Here is an 18,438-nt window from a genome sequence, read left to right on the forward strand (position 1 = left end):
ATCCAGCAGAGGAGGTCAATGGATAAATATGCTTTTTAAGCTGGTCCAATCTATCCAACAAGATAGAAATCTGTCCTCTTTACTACCAAGGAAAAGGTTCCAGTTAGAACTTCACATTTTCTTCAAGAAATTTCAGATGGCGTGCCTTCGCACTGTAACTTGTATACTTGTCTCCCATATGCTCCCGCAGCTGCAGCTATTTAGAACACAAGAAAAAAAACACTAAAGTCACTGATATCAAAAAAAGCAGGAACAACCAAAATATTAGCTGAACTAACTAAATATTAATCAAAGCATTCAGCTGAAAGCAGCAGGTAAAGTTTTACTACATAGAGGCAAGGCAAGAAAAAGGGAAAAAGAGTCTGTTGTCTGAAGGCAAAAGATGTTCTAAATCCCACCTAACAATTTTACATATAAATCACATGGCTGTATGGTTGTATTTACCCATGCAGTAAGTTTAGAATCAAATGAGGTAGAGGTATTGTTCACTGACCTCTATTAGAAACAGATATTAAATACTTCCTCACTTTGGACATAATGGAAATCGTGCAAGTAATATGAAGACAAACTTACAATTCAAAAGGAAATCATTAATGGAGAATCAGAGTAGAATGACTCACGTCCCTTTCGTTTTCCACAAACTCAGGGACCATGGTACAATTCTAAAGCTCCTATGGTTCCTGAAGAATGTGTAATTGAAGGTGGTCTATATTCAGAATCAAATTTGTTTAAGATTGAAAATTACAGTATTCTTAGGTCTTGGTCTGCCAGTGAGTATATAAACACTTTTTGGAAAAAGAGTGATCAAAATTAATTTCTTATAAACCCAGATAAGTAATATGCAAGATATTCACCTCTCTTTTGACTTCATCATCTTCTTCCATAATGCTGTACACCTTCTCAAGAAGTTTCACTCCCAATCCTTGCACCACATCAGATCTCAGGATTTCAACTAATCTCCTAATCTTCTCAGGACCTGATAAAACATCTACAGAAAATAATAATTACCAAAAATAAAATAAAATTTTAAAACTGCTGCAGTAATAATTAGTTTCACTGTACTCAGTTTTCATACTCTGCCTAGAAGAATATGGGAGAACACTATTACCACAGAAGACCAGTTGACAATTTGCATGAAGTAACCATATAGCTAGCTAGTCAGATCACAGAATGAATCATAGAATGGCCTGGGTTGAAAAGGACCTTAAAGATAGCTAGTTTAACCCCCCCCCCCTGCTCTGAGCAGGGTTGCGAACCACCAGAGCAGGCTGCCCAGAGCCGCATCCAGCCTGGCCTTGAATGCCTCCAGGGATGGGGCATCCACAACCGCCCTGGGCAACCTGTTCCAGTGCCTCACCACCCTCTGAGTGAAAAACTGCTTTCTAATATCTAACATAAAAGTCTCCCATCTTAGTTTAAAACCATTCCCCCTTATCCTATCACTATCAACACATCTAAACAGGCATTTCCCCTCCTGTTTATAGACTCCCTTCACGTACTGGAAGGCCACAATGAGGTTTCCCCGGAGCCTTCTCTTCTCCAGGCTAAACAAGCCCAGTTCCCTCAAGCTTTCTTCATAGGAGAGGTGCTCCAGCCCTCTGCTCGTGTAGATAAATAACGATCAATAACCGTGGTGCATCACTCAGATGCTAACTCTTAAGACACTGGACAGTACGCAGTCACAGCAGGCATGATGCACACTATTAGGTCTCTATAACTTCATTTCAGGTGGCTCCTGCGCAAAATATTTTTCATTCAAAAAATTCTCTAATAGTAGAATACCATCCAAATATTTTAATAATAATTCAATAAGAATGAAATTCTATTGTTGTACAACCCTTCACTGTGTTTAAGGTTGACTTGTGCTCTATGTGCAATTCATCTTTATCCACAATTCACAAAGCAGTTTTACTACAGAATGTCTTAAAAATCTTATTTCAAAATACTGAACATCAGCACAAGTCACATTGAAGAAACTGTATTGCAGGTCAGTTTTCTCTCTTCATTAATAATTACACAGATCCTTCCATTGGCAAGTAAATCGCAACTAGAGCGGTTCTGTACACAAAATTATTTAGAAAGCTGTTAATATCTGGAAGTAGTAAGAGTGTATTGATTGCCTTCTGTTGCCCACTAGCAGGTTTTCAATTAGCCAACCATTCATTTAAAGTAGTAACAGACCAACAGACCTGAAGGAATCTCTTGAAATTTGAATTCCTCTGATTCATCAGGTGATTTTCCATGCAAATTCAAAGTGTCTCGGTATTTTCTATGAAGTTTAAATTCTGGGGCTGGAGTCGAGGCTACACAGTGTTCAGAATTCTCCTTAGAGTCCATTTTCAGTGTCCAAGTCATTAGCTGCACCAAGTCATTCACTTCATTCATACTGCTTTTTCTAGGAAAGGAGAAGTGAGATGTAATTCAGTACTTGTATGATGCAGCTTCCACCTTGCATTCAGTGGATTTTCACTAAGTTTAGTGAGGTCCTGCTACATAATCCATGTTAAATTACTTCTTGTGATGCCGTTTTATCAGCAGCAGCATCAGTAGCATTTCACAGAATCACAGAATCACAGAATCACAGAATCACAGAATTTCTAGGTTGGAAGAGACCTCAAGGTCATCGAGTCCAACCTCCAACCTAACGCTAACAGCCCTCCACTAAACCATATCCCTAAGCTCTACATCTAAACGTCTTTTGAAGACTTCCAGGGATGGTGACTCCACCACTTCCCTGGGCAGCCTGTTCCAATGTCTAACAACCCTTTCAGTGAAGAAATTCTTCCTAACATCTAACCTAAAACTCCCCTGGCTCAACTTAAGCCCATTCCCCCTCGTCCTGTCACCAGGCACGTGGGAGAACAGGCCAACCCCCACCTCGCTACAGCCTCCCTTGAGGTACCTAAAAAGAGCGATAAGGTCACCCCTGAGCCTCCTCTTCTCCAGGCTGAACAAGCCCAGCTCCCTCAGCCGCTCCTCGTAGGACTTGTTCTCCAGGCCCCTCACCAGCTTCGTCGCCCTTCTCTGCACCCGCTCAAGCACCTCCATGTCCTTCTTGTAGCGAGGGGCCCAAAACTGAACACAGTACTCGAGGTGCGGCCTCACCAGAGCTGAGTACAGGGGGACGATCACCTCCCTCGCCCTGCTGGTCACGCTGTTCCTGATACAAGCCAGGATGCCGTTGGCCTTCTTGGCCACCTGAGCACACTGCTGGCTCATATTCAGCTGACTATCCACCATCACTCCCAGGTCCTTCTCTGCCTGGCAGCTCTCCAACCATTCCTCTCCCAGTCTGTAGCTCTGCTTGGGGTTATTGCGCCCCAGGTGCAGGACCCGGCACTTGGCTTTGTTGAACTTCATGCAGTTGACCTCAGCCCATCGGTGCAGCCTATCCAGATCCTCCTGCAGAGCTTTCCTACCCTCGAGCAGATCGACACACGCACCTAACTTGGTGTCATCTGCGAACTTACTGAGGGTGCACTCAATGCCCTCGTCCAGATCATCGATGAAGATATTAAAGAGGACCGGCCCCAGCACCGAGCCCTGGGGAAAAATTTCAGCTAATAATGGATCAGAATCCAACAATCTAGCAAAAACGTACAATCCTTTCAGCTACTGCTGCCAGCATAGCTGCACTCGTGGTAATGCAATGAATAAGATTTCTTGAAGAAGCTGCTCACATTGACAAAACCTGAAATAAGCTATTTCAGCCTCATTCACAGTGGAAAGGAAAACATGTTGGCACCTTTGCACCATGCTTTTAAAGGATCCTGACAGTAACGTGCCCTTTGATGCTGGAAGATTGGTTTCCTGGGAAGCCTCATTTGCCAAAAAAAAAAAAAAAAAAAAGCTTCACAATCACATATCCCAGGATGTGCAGCACAAAAAGTTTATTGTCACAGAAGGACAACAATCAAATTAAGTTTTTCTTTTGTATCACGTGCTTCTTCAAGCACTATGTAAAGATAAATTGTGAAAGTAATGCCTGCAATTTTTTTTCCCCATTCCAAGTCAAGGTCCAGTACAGCAGCTAAAACTCTTGCATAGTATTACACCAAATACTTACTTTTCCTTGGAATCTCCATCAGACTTATCTGTAGAGCTTGTGGAAGAGCTTAACTCCTCATCAGAAAGGCAATGGGCCACTCTGTTTTTCTACATGAAGAGAGAGTAGAAGAGATAGACAAGAATTCTAATTTTCAGAAGTACTTTATCAATGCAGCATGAACTACTTTTTTTTACATGGAAAAGAACCCTTTCAATAGAGTACTTTTACAGACAGTGAGACAGTGATAATATTCAAAAGGGGTAACCTTTGCTTTTAAAAACAAGCTAATACACAGGACATCATGAACAAACTTTATGAAATGCTTATTTGTTCATAGAGTGCTTACTTGGTCATACAGTTTTAACAACTAAGTGCTTTACCAAGTGCCTCTATTAAAACTATTCAATCACATATGCTTGTCAGCTCTTAGTCAACTATATTATACATGTATATTCATTATTCTTAGCCCACCTATTGGTCTTTAGCACAAAGATTTTAAATACTTTTATTATTATGTTAGGTTTCCAGCATTCCCTAAATATATACATATATATATATGTGTATATTTATTATATGCAAGGGATATATATAAGGTGACTTTAACCACTTCTGTCTCTACAGTCTTTTGTTGAGTGCACAGCACCACACACAAGAGCATCACTAGCATACACACATCCAACTAGTGCATACTAAACTTACGTAATATCAATTTGTGAATGCAGATCAAGTTTTGCATTTCAGTATCAGTTAGAAGCATATATATGCAAATAAAACATGCTAAACACCTTCCATGCAAGTGCTGGGTTGAGAACAATAAAGCCTAGACTTTGAATTTAAAAATAAAATTTCTTTTACAACTATGAGTATTAATAACATTCCCCAGATGTTGAAGATTTTGCCTAATACTTGTTCATGATGTTAAACAAGGCATTTTAATTAGACAACACCGGTAGCAACATAAACTATTCAGTTTTCTTTTAGCAACAATTTCTTATTCTCAGCACATAAACATATCCACTTAACGTGACTGCATATTAAAATGCGATGTCCAAACACTACTACCTAAGCAAACTTAGATGTATGATGCTAAAGGTAGCGTGTTCTTAAGATTAAACAAAAATAGGTGATTCATCTACAACCAAAACACAGTTCTCAATATATTTTTTCCCTACCAAAACAAACAAATAAATAACAAAAAAAAAAAAAAAAAAAAAAAAAAAAAAAAAACCCACAGTGCAATTAGTGCAATTCAGAGAGTCCAGAACAGTTAGCCCTGTCTGTGAGATCCCTCAGTCTTTGTCCCTCAAAAGTGGAGTGAAAATGCACAACAAGCCTGGAATTTTAAGCTGAACTAGCCAAACAAAGGCAGATTACAGATCTATACTCTACCCAAGGCCATATAAAGCAATATATGCAGAGAACTGTGCACTCTTATCAACTGACATTTTTCTTTTATTTTTCTTCCCAAATTGTGCCTGCATCAATGTATTTCAAAAGCAGATGACCCCAGTTTACCTGAGAAATACTGGGATCTGATGAGGACTGAGCAACTTTAACATGATTTTCCATTTGTGATTTTCCTTCAACTACTGCACTATTTGCTGTTCGTCTTGCGGGAATCACTGAAAGGATGACATTTTTACAGTATTTATAACTTAGCTGCTTGTATTTTGAATTAGTTTCATGCTCATGCAAGAAAAAGCCTATCACGTGGGAAAAGACAGGCAGGTAGGTAGTCTGCTAACAGAAAACAGTGAAGCTTCTATCTGAAAGCTGTATATTCTGTGCTTCACATACATTTCAAATACAAGTTGTCACCACTAGGCACAACCAAACACAACTAAATAAGAATTAGAAGAATACAGAGATGTTAACAGAATGTTTTATTTGACACAGAACTAACACCCGTAGCGCATCTTTCTCAAGATGTTAGTGAAGAACTGACAGCAAGTTAGAATTTCTTCTCAGAAAAGTTATCAGCCTATCTAACATGCAAACATAAAAATTACCAGAGGGAAATATCTCTTCCCGAGACTGTTTTAGCCGCCTTCGTTCTCTTGCTGACAAGGGCCGCTCCTTTAAAATAAGTTAATTTGACAGTAATTAGCAATTGTCACAATGGCTTTGGTTATCTATCAGCTATAAAACAACAACAAAGAAAAGCTTCCTTCGACTGATGCAGAAGACCTACTAGAGTAGACCTTCTGATTATCTAACAAATGCTGTATCATTTGTTATAAAACAGTCTTAGCGTACAAGACTAATGTACACTGTAGAAAAGAAGCCTCTGACCTCCCTTGTTCAAGAAGCCTCTCATCCAATATGGACTAGGTGGTCATCAGGTAGGAAGTTACTATCTATTTCTTTACTCACTGTGCATGCACTCCAGGAATAATCTGCTCAAAAGCAATGAGAGACAAAAATATTGTGTCACAGTATTTAGAACTAACCTTTGAAATGGCAACTTGACTGTTTTTGGTGCTGTTTACAGATTCAGAGACTTCAGCACAACACTCCTCTGCACATCTCTGTACTGTCTTTGCATTCACATTGGAAGGAAAAGGTGGAGGCTGATGAGCAGCTGCTCCGAACTTGAAAGAGAAGCAAGCAAGAATTTATAGTTGTTTTTAATTAAAAGTATTCTGCAAACTAGAAGACATTCTTGCATTATAAGGCTGGATGACAGAGGTTTGGGATCCTACTGATATCTCTCTTTACAACTCCTAACTTCATCTCTCCCTCTCTACACTTCTGCTTGCATCCACTTCCCTTCTCTCCATCCCTAAATTTCATTCCCCTCCTCCCAAACTATTTTTCATCCGATGCCTTTCCACAAAGAAGTTTCTCTGCTCCTTGTGGAAGCACTGACAGGAGACCTGTCTTAGGCACACATGTAAGGGCCAACATTTCCATTTTACAGTTTGCACTCATAGTTTGCTGCCTAGTGCAGCCTTTACATGTGTCTTGTCTAAAGTACTAGTAGTCTTCTGCTTGCTACAAGCAGCCTTGTATGAACAGCCAGGAAATGTACTGCTGAGTATTCTGTAGTCACAAACAATCTGGGAAGTCCCAGCAGAAATTGCTAGGAAAAAACTGTAGCACAGCAAAGGCAAAGACAACACTTCACTGTTCCCTTGTACCCATCTGATGTGCCCAACTCACACTTGTGACGCTTGCTGAGGTTTTCAAAGGCTGCTCATAAAGGACATATTGAGTGTTCTGCATTTCATTATCAGTGAAATTACACAGATGCACATAAAACAAGAACACAATAAAACACTTTTTTTTTTTTTAAGAGTACTATTTTTAAAAGAGTAAAATAGTCTTCAAGGAGAGAGAATTCAGATTTATCATCTTTATTATCTGTACCTTTTCTGAACAGACTTCAGCTAGCTCTCTTTTCTTCTGCCGTCGCTGCCGTGAGAGAGAGGGTTCATGAGCAGAACTATGAGGCTGTAACTGAGAAGTAATTTTTTCCTGAGCATCTCCTGAAGCTCCATGACAGACATCATCCTAAGAAGGTAAAGTATTTTTTCAAAATGTAGGCACTTCTTAAAAAATAAAAAATAATTAAAAAATCAGTACAGGCCATTTTACTACTTGGACTACATCCAACTTAACATATCACAGGTGCAATCACAATAAACCCTTGACAGACAGAAAAAAGTATCTGCTGTACCAGTATTTTTAAGGTACAAAACCTGCAAAGAAGGACACTTACTTGAATTACAACAGGAACAAATGGTGCTAGTAGTTTTTCAGTAGAATCCAAACTCTGCAATAGATAATGATTTCTCATTAGAAAAGAGTGTATGAAAATTATTTTATAGATCAAAAGGTAAAGAAAAGGCAATCATCATCTAAAGTAGAAGAGCTTCAAGTGACTATGCAGAAGTGACAGCTGTACAGCCAGAAGAACAGACCTACGACCTTTAAATCCAAAGTATAAGACGTGAGAGAAAGAGCTACGTTTATAACTGACACTTTAGAGATTCAGTAGGATGAGATCAAGACTTTTCCCAGTTGTCTCAGAAGACCCCTTTAACACTGGAAAAGAGTACAGGCTAAAAACAATTAGCCAGCATTTCTGTGTCAGTTACTATCTAAAGAACAGCACTACGGAAGCCTAGAAAGAAGTTAACATTTTTTTAGATGTACTGATTTTCCATATCACCAACATTTTCATAAACAGTGAAAGAATAAATGAAATTAAGAACAGCACAAAATAGCCTGCCTTCAAGAGAAATGAAAGAAAGCAGGCATGCAAAAATCTTCCAGGTTTCCATATCACCATTCCTTTCTCCTTTCTTTTATGCCTCGTCCCATCTCTTCATCACCTGTCTGCCTTCAATCTCCCACTCCTCATCCTTCACTTTTTTTTTTCCAGCCTTCTTCAACATTTCATTAAGTGTCTGACTATAAAAAAGTGAATAGGGGAGAAAGTATGTGGAATAAATCAAGAAGCAACTCTAAGAGCTATTTAATCTGTCCTCTGTTCTCTTAACACCTTATGCCTAAGCCTATCCATTTAAATATCCAAACCATTCAGTGAATGTACTAAAACAGTCATGAATGCAAAAGAAAAGCCTCTGGGAGTCCCACTTGTTTGGCTGTTTACGCCTGTTGCCCATCCAAATCAGGACCAGCTCAAGAGATCAGCCAGGCCTACTTAGAACACGGAACAAAGATGTCCTAAAATTATTCTTGACCCCTCTCTTCTCAGCTGGAAAATAAAATTCTAGTTCCTTGTAAAAACAGCATCTCCATCCAAGCCTAAAACTCCTCCACCATGTTGCCTTTGCAGAGCTGAAGTCAAGGCTCCCAACTATTTAAACCATCCCAACAATTGCATCATCAGCATCCTACCTGGATAGAAAACTATTTTGAGCAGCCACTCTCCCCATTTTAACAGCTGACAATTAGCTAAATCCAGTTCAAAGTCTATGTAAGAATGAAGGCATTACCAGGTCAGTTTGCTTTTGGTCTTCTGATATAGGCTGCAGGAGTCTCAGAGTATCATCATCTTCTTCTACAGCAGCAAGAGACGACAGCTTAGGCACAGCACTTTCTGCTTTAAAAGCTTGCTTTGTTTTTTTCTGTAGTCCATCAGCCTTAACTGGTGGACTACTAGGTATTATTTTAGAATTCCCTGGAACATTTACACATTTTGCTTTATTATTCTCAGGAATATGATCAATGCTGCACTTCTCAATTTCATAGTTCCCCTTTTCAGATGTTAAGATATCAATATTCACTTCACTGATTGTAGCTAAAGACTCTCCCAGGCTGTTTGAATCATTACTGCTTGGTTTTGTTTTCAACTCAACAGGTGATTTCTCTGGGGCACAAAATTTGGTGGCTTTATTTTTGATGATGCAGTCTTCTTCATTCTAGAATTACAAGAAAAGCAAACAAACAAAAATAAGAATTACTTTTTGGGCATTATGCACATATGAAAGTATATTCCGAACAATTGATGAATGTCATTAACATACTAATTTATGTGAACTGTAGTGAAATTATCAATTACAGATTAAGAGCTTCAAAAATGCTGCAACCCACGTTTTTGAAGAGATATAGACTCCATTTCAGATTATATATTTCAGGCATAGGTTTATACACCCACTTTTCGCCAGGACCATGAAAGAAAAGTTATATTCACTTGGCTCCTCTGTAAGGAAGGAGCCAACAAGTACCAATAATTCTTCAAGAGCTACTCCACCAAACATTCAGTTTTTCCACACTGTAAGCTTAAACCCACAATAACAGAGCCATTCCAAAATAACAAAACAAAATAAATAAACATGCACAAGATTAATCACAACGTAAGATTCATTCTAACCTCCGGAAAGAATTCCAACAATAAATAATTTTGTGGTCTAACTATAATTTTTTTTTTCCAGTCAAAACCATATAGATTTGAAAATGATTACCACTTGTCATCAAATATTTGAAAAAATATTTAACCTCAAATCCTTCATAAGAAATGTAGAAATATTTGTTTATAAACATGCTGCATACAAAAATTAAGTACATCATTACAACTGCAAATTTATATAGAAATAATTCACATAATGGCCCACAAATGAAAACCTGCATGTTGTTTAGTTGGTATCTTATAGATAAGATACTGCAATTAGTTTTTACTGACCCACAGCTTTTTATTTACTTCCTTTCTTGCCTGAACACTATTCCTTCATTAATGTGAATTTTACACACCACTAGGAATCAGTTCCACGTTCTCATGAATGCCCAAGACATTCCATATTATTTAAAAACAAACAAAATAAAAACACACACACACCTCTCAATGTATTTTTTTTTTTTTTAAGAAAAGATTTTTTTTTTTGTGGGGAGGAGGGAATATATCTTACAACTTTGTATTTCCTGGCTTGCTCAAAGGAGTGGTTTTCGGGTGTCACATTCCTGTTACAAGTTTCTTTCTTTACTGAGACCACAGAACAAGGATCTTTAAGTTTAGAATCTGCTGTTTTCTTATGACTTTTGGCTGCTTTCCTGCAAAAACAAGCAAACAAACAAGAATAAAAGTTGCTCAGTCAACGACCACCACCAAGACCTTAAGGTATTTCTTTATAATAATTAAAAAAAAATAATAATAATAATCTAATCCAAACAGCTTACATACACAAAATACAAGATACTAGACTTTTTCAACAGACCTTGTACAATGTGCTCATTTTCACCTCCATAAAAGGAGTTTATAAACACTATGCAGACCCTAGCAGCAGCGTTCATTTGTTCTGTACAGCACCAAGACTACTCCTATATGGATGCAGTAAAATAACTGACCAAGTGTGAAAACGAAAAATAATTAAATTAGTGAATACCAAGAGGAACTTGGTATAACAACTTCCAGATGATAAAGGGCCTCAAAGAACCATACAGAAGGATGGGTATTTCCCATCACTTTCTTGAAAATACTGGTGCTTTTTTTTCCCCCCTTTTCTCTGAATAAGCAATGCAATCCAAACCATTGCACAGATTTAGTCTGTATTTGCCAGAATAACTATTTTCCATTCCATCTCTCTCCTCTTTCTCTGAGACTCTAAAGAAACTCATATGTTCATTGGTTTGCATCTGCACACAATAAAACTAATGTTATCCTGCTATAAAAAATAGGAAAAGTTATAAAACAAAGATAACAGTAAACACAAATATTTTGTATAAAAACACTCAAATGAAAATATCTTACGCCTTCGTGGCTTCCAAAAACAAAGAAATTTGGTGCTTGATATATGGGTGTCTTAGTATGCTTTTCACACTAGGCCTTTCCTCAGGGTTTTTACTGAGCATGGTTCGTATTATTTCTACCAAATGTGGGCTGTAATCCTTTGGCATGGGTGGTAGCTGTAAAAGGAATAGAAAGTCTGCTATTATTTAACTTATTTGTCATCAGGGGCTAATGCTAGATTATTTATTTATGCACAACAGTTAGATTCAGCTAGGTACTCAGCATAAGTAGTCCAATTACTCATTCAATGATAGATTCCAAAGTACTTAACTACCCATCAAACAGAATATAGAAATTTTAAGCGTGTTCTCTACATTTTATTTTTTTTAAATTAATATCAGCAGTTAGAGTTCTGTGAATAGATGCAAGAGATTTATATACATTAAATCTGTTTTAACTTCATTATTTAAATGTCTTTCTTGCTTTGGTGTATAGGTCTTACCTAACATGGAAATGGCCATCATGTGAACAGTGACGTAAATCTTTGTACAACGTTTAAGCCAGAAGCAAATGAATAAGTCGATCATCTCAGAACTCTGAAAATTCATTAGTACAGTAATTGCACAAAAGGGTAACAGACCCTAGCAATATCTAAAAATTAATACTTTCCTGAGTCTGGTATTACATCATATACCACCAGGAAATACCAGTCTTACACAATACATGACATTGTATGCAGCACACAATATATTTATTTCCAATTGGAAACAGTTGTCTCAAGTTACTAGATAATCCAAGCACTGATAAAAATATGTTACATGTTTTTACCTTTCCTTCAATTATTCGATAAGCCAAAGAGTTCATGTCTTTAGCATTAAAGGCATGTTTCAGTGTAGCCATTTCGTAAACGCAGCAGCCTAATGCCCAAACGTCAGACTGAAAAAAAAAATGGGGGGGTGGGGGAAGGTGTTTAGGAGGTTTGTAATACAGGTAGAAGTTTTATCTTCACATTTAATCACCTTCAAAAGTCTTCAAAGAGGCTTATTATATGGCAATAAACTAATTAAGAACATATTTCATTGTAAATTTTTGGCTTCAATCCCACTCTTTTAAGCTTGATTAATCTTATGCTTTTTAGAGCACATTTGCCTTATTTTGTTGTATTTGAAATTCACAGTAACACTGTTCATTTCTTTATTTTATTTTTTTTAATGCTGCTGTTGAACATAAAGCTTCCTGGCTGTTATGTAATAATTTAGAAAAAGATATTAGCCTCTGTTAGACAGAGGTGTTGTTTACATTGGCATGCTGCTATAGGTCCAGGCTGACTGCTGAACACCTTGACTGTGATAAGGTATCACATGCTAGTAATTGTCACCCACTGCAGCAAACACAGTTTCAGAAATAAAGGTCCATGCCAATTTCTCTCCTGTTTTTTCTCTGAGAACATTAGAAAGAGTCAAAAGCAGTAATAAATTAAAAATAATACTTAGGATTGTAATATCCTCAGGCATTACAAAATAAGTTGCTTAATGAATTAGAAACAGTATTTGCATCAACTTACTGTACCTTGCAATTGTAGGGCTTGTTAGAAAAGAGTTCAGGGCTCATGTAGTATGGTGTGCCTATGAGAGTGCTGGCCATGTCGTATTGGTTTTCCAGCACTCTGGCTATTCCCAGGTCACCCACTTTGATTATATTTGTTCGTGTCAGAAAAACATTTTGAGTTTTAAGATCTCTGTGCAGAATGTGCTTTTCATGTAAATACTGGGAGGGGAAGAAAAAAGTATAGATGGAGTTAAATAACACAATTGTTTCTCCACTGAAAATTAAAATCAAGTTATGAAGAGTCAAAGAGGGAAAACACATAAGCATAGACACAAATATCCCTATAAAAGCAAAACGACTGCTGTTAGTGTAGAATGTGGTGTTAGTGACGCACCAGAAAAAAAAGGAAATAAAAATGTAAGGCTAATGCTCAAACTCTAACACACTTCTGCTACCTCCATTTCTTTACAAACATGGCTTAGCCTTTAGTACAAAGTTTTGGCAGAAAATACATGTACATTGTGATGTTGTCTAAATAACGAAAAAGATTAGACTTATATTAAGCAAAAACAGGCACTGCTGTTGATGTGCATGTATCTGGCCACAGGAGGCAACTTTAACATAGAATTTTGTCACATTTCTTACCTCTCAGTGTTAATAATTCTAGTTTGTCTTTTTTACTCTAACTATTAAAGTATGATAACCACCACTTATATTACTGAGATAATACTTAATAAAAATGAATTTGCAGTTTAAATTTACCATTTAAAAACACTAGCGAAATCACAGAACACAACATGCTCCTGAAAGCTTTTTTTTTAAAAACAAAAACAAAACAAAACAAAAACCAATAAATTTTGTAATTTTGATCCATAATTTCAAACACTGTGGAGGTTACTACTGTCTACTGTGATAAAGAGATGCACACATAACATGTGATAGCAAATTCTTACCTAAAATAGTAAGTTAATTTGATGGAAATGCCCTATGAACATGTTCAATGTACTAATAATCATTGTACTTAGATGCTAACACAGCCAGACTTGAATTCAAACTGTGTAGCCTAACTGTGGAATTTTTAAATGCGGAAAGAGACATTTTTTTTAATCTTAAAATAACTAAGTTATTTGTATCTTACCTGCAACGCCATCGCAATCTGGACAAACCATTCCACCACCTGACTCTCTGGCAAAAGTTTGCCCTTCTGCTCCTTGAGTTTGTGGTACAGATCTCCTCCTTCACAGAAGCCCATAACAATATATAACAGTCCGTCTTCCCCCTGCCAGGACTCTCTGTAGGCAACTATGTTTGGGTGCTTCAACTGGGATAACAACTGTGCCTCTTGCTCTGCTGCTTTCCTCTCCCGGATGGAAGCATTTTTAAGGTTTAACTTTTTGATGACATACTGTAAAAAAAATTGTAAGATAATATCATCAGAGATGAAAGTTACTATGTAGAAGCTCTAGGAGATTCCCAAATCTAAAGCAAAGTCTACAAAACAGTGAACCACAGGAGAAAAGCTTCCATCACAAACAGAAATGGGGCAAGCAGAGAGGCAGTCAGGAGGGCTGGTACCATTAGAATTACTCTGAAAAAAAAAATATATGCACATGTATATATATATATTTTCCCCCATGCTTGAAAGCATATGTAATTTAGGTTAAACTTGCCCTAGGCATCAGATAACCATACTATCTATCTGTTGCATTTATGAGGTTCTGTATATGCAGGTATAAACTTATTCAAAAATAAATGAATCAGAAGGAAGCCCCTTGGTCACACTAAAAGAGCCAAAAGGTCTCATGAAAGCTGCTATTTATTCTCCCTAGTATAAACTACAACAAAAATTCACAGAGAATTTCAGATTTCAGCAAAAGTATTGCTGAAGCCAAAGATAAGGCAATAAGATCCATGGTGCATACGAATCATACACAGTACCAATATTTAGGGCTGACCTTTCTGATGTAAATTTTGTGGTAATCACTTCTAGGGAATCAGCTTCTCATGGAAGAGCCATGACGTGGTGTATACACCTGACCCCATTCTTACCTGAGAGTTTTTCATTTCAAAACATTTAAAATAATACTTTCTTACTCAATTTCTGTTCTGTTTAATTCAACTGCTTAGGCTATATACTTCCTAGGTGGGCCCTATTTATTCAGTCCAGCACATTTAATCAGTTGATGAGCACTGCCCCCTATACAGCAAGGGAACCAATTACACAGAAAGCAACAGTACATCCAAATTTTGAGCATGGTTTTGCATTTCAGAAGTCTGCTGGACAAGCTCCTCAATTCTTGTAACTTGTGACACACAGCTCCAAAGGGAAATAAAACTAATTATGTACAGCATCATCTAAGTTTAAAATAAAATAGAAATATTGCAACTACTGTGTTCTATATGACAAGCCAACTAAAGCTTGTCTTTGGGGATAGAAAACAAGAGCTTTTAGCTTTATTTCAGCATTCTGTCTCCAGACTACATATGACAAATATGCAAAAAGTACGCACAAAGCGTAACTTGAAATTTGGCATTGCCTATATTTGGGTTAATTAAGATATTACCCTAGCAAGATTCCCACAAAATCTATTGAAATGCTCTTCTGCCTTACTTGACACCAAATTATTTGTAAATTGGATTTTTTTTTTTTTTTTTAAGGTTTTAAACACTCGGGGCCACTCAATCCCCTCAACAAAAACCAACATTCATCTAACAGCAAGTACAACTGAACAAAATATAATTTGTTTCAGAGAAGACACAGCATTCTGCACAAGCGACAACTAAAAATCCTGCTCGTCCTGCTGGAGAAAAAAAAAATGTTTATAAAAGCACTGTTGGCACAAGATAAGACACACGACAACGCATCAAATATTTAAGTTAAAATACCAACGATAAGGAAGCGAGGCTGTTGCCAGTGTTAACGATCAGCATGACAAAGAGGTGAAATCCAAGGGCCTGCGTACAGCAGAAAGTCACCTCCAGGTACTGTTTACTTTTAGGACAGTGAGGTTAGCAGCCCTTTGAGGACACCACACTGTGCATGGTGGGAGCACTGCCCTCACTGCCACCAGCCCCCTGGTGGTAGGGATTTGCCTTGAGTGCCCGGCTCATCCCTGGCTTCCCCCAAAAAGGAGGATCTGATCTGCACAAATGCTTCTCCCAGCACCTCCTGTCAGACCCTGGGCACAAGGCTCACGCCTGAGGCCTCTGTCATACTGCTCTGTGGCTGCTCACCATCCCCATTTCTTTATCCTCTTGCAGTTTCTAGCGAACCTTTTTGGCCAGGCAAGCCAAATTTATGTCAAATACCCAACAAAAACGCATGCAACAAAATGTTATGCTTCAACTGGGCCATGACCAGAACTTTGCCGGGTCATGCTGCAGTCAATACAGCGAGCACAAGCCCTGTATTCCTCCAGCAGAGCTGACTGTTAGGGAAAGCCAACGCCAGCTTTTTCCATCCTTGCTATTATTTTTATTTCTGTCACGCCTCCAAGTCTCAAAGATAAAAAGTTAACAGTAACAAACCAGCAGCAACCTCCTGTACTCTGTGCTAAACAGACCCACGTGTATTTCATTGACTACCAGATGAAGGTCTTCCTCCCCAAAATGAGGCAGTAAAAAAAAAAACAAAAAAAAAACAAAAAAAAAACTTTTAGATTATTATGTTTGTTTACATGAAACAAACCAGCCAACCGTCTTCTTTGGACTTTTACTACAATCCTCGCTGCACAAGGGAGCAAACCCAGCCAGGCCCAGCCCCCCGCTCCCCTCAGGGCGGGCCCGGGCCCCTCGCTACCTGCTTGCTGTCGTGCCGGTGCCGCACCAGGTTCACCTCCCCGTAGCTGCCCTTCCCCACGGCCCGGAGGAAGCAGTAGGCAGCCAGGGGCATGGTCCCGCCGCCACACCACCGCCCTGGTCCCCTCAGCGCCCGGTGCCGCCGCCCGGGCCCGCCCGGCCGGCAGCGCGCCCGCCGCTGCCATAGCGACGCCCCGCGGGGCGACCGCTCCGCAGCCATTTTGGAAGCGGGTGGGGCGGCCATCTTAGGAGCGGGCAGGGGGTCTGGGGGATGTGCGAGGCTCGCCTCGCCGCTTTTTAAACACGAGGAACAAAGCAGCTCCCTCAGTAACAGTGCTCCGGGGTCAGCAGTGTGCTGCCTGAGTGCTGGGCTGCCTGGTCACAGCTGCCCCACAGAGCCACCACGTCACCTTCGGATGGGACGGAGACTTGCTTGAGAAAGCTCCAGAGTGGTCTAAAAGGAGCTCGGTGCCCTCTTGTGTAGTGTTCCTCGCACACCTCAAAAAGCTAACTGCAGGGAAAATGGAAGTACCCCAGGGCGAAGGGAAAGGCTGAATTGTTCAGCGTAAGAAGGAAAATTAATTTTGCCATTAGCATACAGGCCAGCACACAACTAAACACCTCCCCATAGTAACCGCCTGACCTACCAAAATGCAAATTGATGGGTTTTGCTGGCAGTCAGTTCTGTACATTTCAGTTGTTGGTTCATTCACGTGTCTAGTTAACTTTAGTTCTTAAAATTTTACACTGTGCCATTTCACCTCTATTATTATTACTGAAAATTTACCTCACGGACCTTGAAGTTTGTGTTTCATGTAACACAAAAGAGGAAAACAGAAGATGGAGAATTAACTCTGTCAAGATAACAAAGAAAATGGACCTTGCATCCAAAGGCTGAATGGGTATCAGTTGCGTGAGATGCAAGAACTGCAAGCTTGGACCTGAGTTTCAGCCAGGATGAATTTTCTTTTTCAGGACAAGTAAGAAAGCATTAACTTTTAAGTTTCTGGGATAGCTAGGATGTGTGTCAAATAACAATACCAGAAGTGGGTGCCTGAGTGATATGCAGGATTACAAAAGGTAGTTTTTGAAGAGAAGCATAAATGGGTTCAAGAGACAGCACACCCTGTTACAGCTGTGATAAATTTGAGGCAGTGACAGCCTTTAGGAAGGTACACAGTTTTAGTCCAGAAAAGGGGTGAATCTAGAGCAGAAAGATAAAAATCAGTTGTGAGGAAAATCTTAATAATTTTCTTCGGACAGGAACTTCTGTGAAGCTATTTTAGTCACAAATGCAATGGCGGGCGTCCTGCAAGCAGGAACACACAGTAAAAGTTTATCATAACCTTATATTCCCTATTACCAACACCTGATTTCTCCCGTTTCCTCACTGGCTGAGTACTACAGGTACTACAGTACAAGTACTATGGAATTCCCGGTCCGGGTTATCAGCAGTTATCCCCGTGCCTGTACTGTGTGCTGTGTCTGTCGTGTGTCTGAGGTGTGTCTGTGGTGGCCTCCCTTCTTCCCAGTGCTTCGCAGAGCCTGGCTATTTTATTCACAATTGCAATGGCAGGTGTCCTGCAAGCAGAAGTGCACAGTAAAAGTTCACCATAACCTTATATTCCCTCTTACCTGACACTTGTTTTCTCCCGTTTCCTCACTGGCTGAGTATGACAGGTTCCCAACCTACTTGATGCACTTCTGTACCATATATATATACAATCTTATTTGACAAACCATTAATTCCTCCTCTTCCATTTTGTCCTATTTTTTTTTTTTTTTTTTTTTTTTTTCATTCTTGTGACTAGAGGGCCCATGATTTTTGTTTTTACTGATTTCATACTCCTCA

At 38.9% G+C, this 18,438-nt stretch overlaps 1 protein-coding gene across 1 annotated transcript; it reads right to left on the minus strand.

The window, feature by feature from the left end:
• Positions 1 to 8: 8 nt before the first annotated feature.
• On the minus strand, positions 9 to 16,680 carry NEK4 (NIMA related kinase 4; the record flags this gene model as incomplete). Its single annotated transcript, XM_084292793.1, has 16 exons — positions 9 to 196; positions 855 to 988; positions 2,190 to 2,395; positions 4,067 to 4,155; positions 5,564 to 5,670; positions 6,058 to 6,124; positions 6,499 to 6,639; positions 7,418 to 7,561; positions 7,770 to 7,823; positions 9,013 to 9,438; positions 10,423 to 10,564; positions 11,262 to 11,416; positions 12,069 to 12,176; positions 12,810 to 13,007; positions 13,927 to 14,193; positions 16,588 to 16,680. 16 exons carry the CDS (start codon positions 16,678 to 16,680, stop codon positions 104 to 106), a joined length of 2,424 nt encoding a protein of 807 aa, XP_084148919.1. The 3' UTR covers positions 9 to 103.
• Between the last annotated feature and the right edge of the window lie 1,758 nt (positions 16,681 to 18,438).

Source organism: Netta rufina (genome assembly GCF_964035555.1).
Source record: "Netta rufina genome assembly, chromosome: 10".
Lineage (NCBI taxonomy): Eukaryota > Metazoa > Chordata > Aves > Anseriformes > Anatidae > Netta > Netta rufina.